Source organism: Gracilinanus agilis, chromosome 4 (assembly GCF_016433145.1).
Source record: "Gracilinanus agilis isolate LMUSP501 chromosome 4, AgileGrace, whole genome shotgun sequence".
In the NCBI taxonomy this organism is placed as follows: Eukaryota; Metazoa; Chordata; class Mammalia; order Didelphimorphia; family Didelphidae; genus Gracilinanus; species Gracilinanus agilis.
In genome coordinates this window covers 45,260,922-45,266,921 of record NC_058133.1, presented here as the reverse complement: position 1 = coordinate 45,266,921, position 6,000 = coordinate 45,260,922, and the positions used below count along the sequence as shown (strand labels likewise).

General features: G+C 36.3%; 1 protein-coding gene across 1 annotated transcript in view; it reads right to left on the bottom strand.

The window, feature by feature from the left end:
• MCOLN2 (mucolipin TRP cation channel 2) overlaps nt 1-6,000 on the bottom strand; it is a 61,956-nt gene that overhangs the window by 35,039 nt on the left and 20,917 nt on the right. Inside the window, exons 5-6 of the mRNA XM_044673623.1 lie at nt 5,751-5,847; nt 2,888-2,987 (exon numbers count right to left, since the gene is read on the bottom strand). Coding sequence (XP_044529558.1) covers nt 2,888-2,987; nt 5,751-5,847 — 197 coding nt within the window. The remainder of the gene's footprint in view (nt 1-2,887; nt 2,988-5,750; nt 5,848-6,000) is intronic.

The window sequence follows — 6,000 nt, the reverse complement described above, 5'->3', positions numbered from 1 at the left end:
AAGGAAGAAAGGAAGAAAGGAAGAAAGGAAGAAAGAAAAGAGGGAGGGAGGAAAGGAAGAAAGAAAAGAGGGAGGGAGGAAAGGAAGGAAAGACGGAAGGAAGGAAGGATCAAGGATCAATGAAGCATTTTTTAAAAGCAAAGAAGAGAAGGAAATTGAGAGGGAGACACATTCAAGCCTAGGAGCTTTGGAAGTGATGTTGAACTTATTATATACAGTTTTTTTTTATAAAAGCAAACTGTACATGGAAGGTTTGAAATTCATATATATGAAAATAAAAGGGAAGATAAAATGTCTATAGCCTAAAATTGGAACTGGATTAACTTAGAAAACATGGTTGGCCTCAGAGTGAGGATGATAGTGTGGTACAATGAAAAGAGTGATGATTTTGGAAGTCAGAGGACCTGGGTCCAATTCTTGCCTTTGCAACTTATGACCTATAAGATCTGGGACAGGTCATTCAACTTTTCAAGTTTTTCTAGACCTCATCTTGCTTTTTTGTAAAATGAAGGGTTAGACTACATGGGCTCTGGGATGTCAAATGAATCAGACATAAGTCATATATCCTACTTCTGATCCATACTGGCTATCAGACCCTGCATAAGTCAATCAGACAACTGTCCACATCTGTAAGCCACAGAGCAGGTGAGATGATCTGCACTGGTAAAGGAAATTTCCTTGTGAGGAGTTTCTTGCACCAATGAAATCACATAACCAATTCAAAATCAATCAATTCACAATTGCTGATTAAGTACCTACTATGTGCCAGTCCCAATTAGATAGGAGAAAGAGAGGAATGATATTTGGAATGAAGAGGGCAAAGATCCTAGGATAATAGATTAGCAACTGGAAAAAATCTTAGTGATCAACTACAACCCCTTCGTTTTACAAATGAGGAAACACTGTAAGTTTAGAGAATTCAAGTAGAAACAGGCCACAGAAAAAAGAAGTGGATAAAAAAAGAGGAAGTACATGGCAGATAGAAATCATGAATTAATATTTTTAAGGAAGTGAATTTTGCTTTAAATAACCATCAGACCTATGTTTAACATATAAGTATACTTAACTCAGAATCAGAAGAGTTTCCTACTTAAAGCATAAATGTCCTCGACAACACCCCATAGCCACGGGGTACAGTAGATACAGTGCCGGACAAGGGATTCAGAAAGATCTGAGTTCAAATCTTACCTGAGACATTAGTTGAGTGACTCTAGGCTAGTTATTTAACTTCTATTTGTCTCAGTTTCGTTATCTGTAAAATGGGACAAATAATAGTACCAACCATCCAGAGTTATCTTTGAGGATCAAGCAAGAGAATAAATGTAATATAATCTGCAAACCATAAAGTACTTTATAAATGCTAACTATTATTATTATTGTTATTATTAATATTTTTCTAAGCCCCCTGCCCAGAATTAAGCCTACCTGCCTTCTATCCTTCCTTCCTTTCTTTGTGTGTGTATATGAGTGTGTGTGTGTGTGTGTGTCTGTGTGTGTGTACGCACATACCCAGGCACAAGCCCAGGCACCATCTTTAAATCAGTTTCTGGAATTCCATAGAAATTTGTGAAGTTTGTGAAGTCCCAGGGAAAAAACTCTATAACCATAATTACTTGCAACTTAGAAGCAACAGACATGTCCCAAAATCAAAGGGAATGCACTGAAAAAAGCAATAAGACACTTACAAGAGTAGAAGGAGGAATGTTCCGGACATCTTGCTAATGCACTCTTAGTTTAGCTAAAAAGCCTAATCAGAGAATTACTTAAAGTAGGAAAAGGCGCTGTCTGGCAGAGCACCAGAGGAAAACTCAGTTCAACAGCATGGGCATGCTAAAAGATTAGTCACGTTGAAGTCCATTAGAAGAAAGAAAATGGCAAAGGATATGGAAGAATCCAGTCCCTTGAATCATATAATCAAAAAGTCTGCATCACATATGGCCCATCTCAATTTTCCCTTTTTGGGTATTTATGTTCTTCCTCTCCCCAAAGTGATTAATGACTCAGAAGAATAATTTCAGAAATGTAGCTTTTGATGTAAAAGAATGATCCACAGGAAAGAGGGATAGACATGAAGTCAGGGGAGAACTTGAGTGTGAATCCCACTCCCCACCCCTCCATATGCTACCAAGGGTGACACCAGAGTTAAGTTAAGTAAATAAGCATTTGCTACGAGTCCTATGAATGCTAACTATTATCATTAGTTATCATAGACTCACAGGATCAGAGCTAGAAGGATTCCTAGAGGTGACCTTGTCCAATTATCTCATTTTGTAGATAAAGAAATGGAAAGGTCAAATGATTTGCTTAAGGTTGTACTTGTCCAGTTGTGTCTGACTTTTTGTGACTCCATTTGGGGTGTTTTTGGCAAAAATAGATACTGGAGTGATTTGCTTATTTCTTTTTCCAGCTTATTTTACAGATGAGGAAACTGAGGCAAACAGGGTGAAGTAATTTTGTCCAGAGTCACTTAGCTAGTAAGTATGTGAGGTCAGATTTAAACTCAGGTCTTCCTATTCTATCCACTGCTCCATCTAGGAGCTCTACGATCATATAAGTATCACTTATTTTCTTGGATTCTCAGTTAACTCTTCCAAAAAATAGCGATAATAACCCTCGTGGTAATTGACTCAAAAGTATTATCTGGTGGTCTAAGCAAAAACAAAAAAGTACATTAAGTGTTCTGCAAACCTTCAGGCTCTTTAAAAAATATCAGCTATTGATAAAAGCTGAAACTGGATTTTCTTCTCTCCTCTACCTAAGTAATAACACATACACACATTCTTGCAAAGGAAAATACTTTGCAAACCTTTAAAGCACTACAAAAAGTTATTATTATTATTATTAAAGTCATCTATGATTCAAAGTAGAAATATGCCTGGACACTTACTTGATCCAGATACATGCAAGCCTTTGCACTCCTGAATATTGGCCTCGGTATCAAAATAGATTTTTATTCTACCACTGTGAGCTTTATTGTTAAAGGTAATCTGTAGAGACAAAAATATGGAAAGAATTATTTGAAGAAAAGATACTGCCTATATAAAGGGAGTGAGACTCTTCCTGCAAATCACTTAGAGATCATTATTCTTTGATTACACATTTATAGAGCTAAAGTTTCTCTGCATTTCTTAACAGTCTTTCTTAGAGCAGTTAAATAATTAAAGTCCAAATAAATGCAATTCAGACAAGTTTCTCATTGCCCAGTTTCTGTGATCCCTAGAGCAGGAATTCTAACTAGACAGTCTAAGAGCTTATTTTAAAAAATAATTTGATAACTATATTTCAATAGAATTAGCTTCCTTTATAATATTATATATATTTCATTTTATACATTTTAAAACATTATTCTGAGACAGGGTCCAATAGGTTCACAAGGCTGCTGTCCACAAGATGCATGAGCCACCAAAAGGCTAAACCCCTTTTGGGGTTTTATTTTTTTATTTATTTTTTAAATTTTATTTTGAATATTTTCCCCTAGTTACATACATACTTCATGTTCTTTCCCTCTCCTCAAACCCCCCCTAACCTCCCATAGCTGTCACACAATTCCACTGGGTTTTACATGTATCATTGATCAAGACCTAATTCCATCCCTTTTTGGGTTTTAGAAGGGTGAGGAGACCAGAATCAATATGACCAAAGGTCAGGGCTGGAATGCACAAGAGTCAAAAGGCTACCATCTTGCTCCACTCTCTTCAAAACCAGATTCCAATACCAAATCCACTAGTTAGGCTACTCAAAATTATTAGTTAGGCTGATCTTAACTGTTTGTGAAATGTTTTATTTTCTCATTTGGTTTTTCTTCCTTCACACAGCTAGGAAGTGTCTGAGGCCACATTTGAACCCAGGACCTCTCACCTGCAGGCCTACCTCTCTATCCACCAAGATACCTATCTGACCCCTAAATCATTTTTAATTGGAAAAAAAAAAACTGCAGATTATGTCACTTTGGAAAAGGTGATAGAAAAAGCTTTTAAAAAATCAAATAAATGATAGTGAAGTCATGAATATGGACTATATTTTATCACAAACCCATGACAAACATTCACAGAACTGAAAACAGGTATCACATATTCCCAGCCAAAGAAAAGCTACTTTCCTAAATATGCATTCAGCCTGCTCCCTTTTCCTTAAACCCATCTCTGCTGAAAATTGCATTTCTGAGTTCATTTTGGATCTGGAGATTGCAAAACTCCTGAAGGGCAGCGCCTATAGCCATTTCCTTCTTTTAATTATTCCTACCAAGCATAATAGCTTGTATATAGTAGGAAATTAATAAATGTTTATTGGGTTGAAGATTGAATGTATGCTGTAATAATATCAGCAAGCCCAAACTTAGCAAGGAAAAGCCAAGACTCAAATGTATTGCATATGGATTCATTTTTGCACCCCCAAGTATATGCCTTAATTTAGAAGCTCCATGTACAGCTGAATCACTCCACCTCTCAACATTTCATTCAAGTCTACTGATCTCTAAAGCTGGATTTCTTTTCTGCTTATTGCCCTTCCAATTTCCCCTATCCCCAAAAGTGATTCTATAACTCATGGATATCAAAGTGGTGATCGAGGTCGACCTAAAACAATCATCTAGACATTCTTCAGCACATTTTAATTGTTAATGAATGATAATATAACTAGGCTTTTTTTTTTAAATGAAATCAACTGCTTCTAAACAAAAGAAATGGAAGTTTAAATTTAAGGTGAAAAAGAACTTCTTTTTAAGCCCACACTGAAAAGTTGTGCCCTCTAAGGTTGGAAGCAAAAGGAACAAAATTAAAGAAATATTCCCTAAGAAAAATAACACTGATTGTTTTTCCAAAATGGATATCTTGATCAGGTTAGGCTCCCAAAATGGACCACCTAGCATAGTTCTTTTGATCCAAATCCATAATTTTGATAGTACGAAGAACTTCCAGCAAAGAAACTCTCTCTACTGATACAAATGGGTGACATGTTTGGAACGTGTCATCTTGGAGTTATCTGGGAAATAGAAATATTAAGTGGCTCGCCCATTCTCACAGAGCCAGTGTATGCTGAAAGTTGATCTTGAATCTAGGTATTCCTGACTCCAAGGCTGGTCCTCTAGTCACTACATTATATACTACCCTTCCTTGTGCTGTATTATTGATTGAAAAACATTGGGGAAATGCCGAAAAAAGTTTCTGATCTCAAGGATTTTCATTACTGTTGAATTCGACAAACGCTTGTTGAATACCACCTACTATGTGCAAGCAAGCTGGGAAACACAGACCCTGCTGAAAACTCTTTAGCTTTTTCATTCTCCCTTTAATCATTTTCATGTTTGAGACACTGGAAAAGGTCATGTTTGCTTTTGAGCAAAGAAAATTATATTTCATGACAAAGTACTGTCTCCTATAATAAAGGGTGGCATTTATATTGTGCTTCAAAATTTGTTAAGTGCTTTACAAATATCTCATTTTATCCTCACAACAACCCTGTATATTAGGTGCTTTTATTATCACTGCTTTTTAGATGAGGAAACTGGAGCTGAAGAAAAGTTAAGAGACTTTCCCAGAGTTAGACTTCTATCTTCCTGACTTCAAACCCAGAATTGAATTTATGATGCCAGCTAGATGCCTACTGGCCACTATTACTAGTTTAAGTTTTAGTGCATTTATGTCCTAGAGACTAATGTAATTTTTTTTTTCAGATTTAGTCGTACAAAGAGCTGAAGACTACAGTAAAAACTGGCTTAGAAACCTACAAGGTCAAGTGGAAAACACACTTACGATGTTATGAAAGACATAACAGTCTGGTAGCTCCCGGGCATGGATTGTCTGTAGGTCAATGCCTTTGAGGTTAAAGGAGATTTCAACTTGTAAAAGCCTGAAGAGAAAACATCATTGATTTGAAATCAGAGGAGAAAAAAAAGGCACTCAACTTGTTCATATCCTTTGACCCAGGCAGGATCCCATTGCCAGAATTATAACCCAAAGAGGTCAAAACTAGAAACGGTTCGTCTAAGATAAAACACTCAAA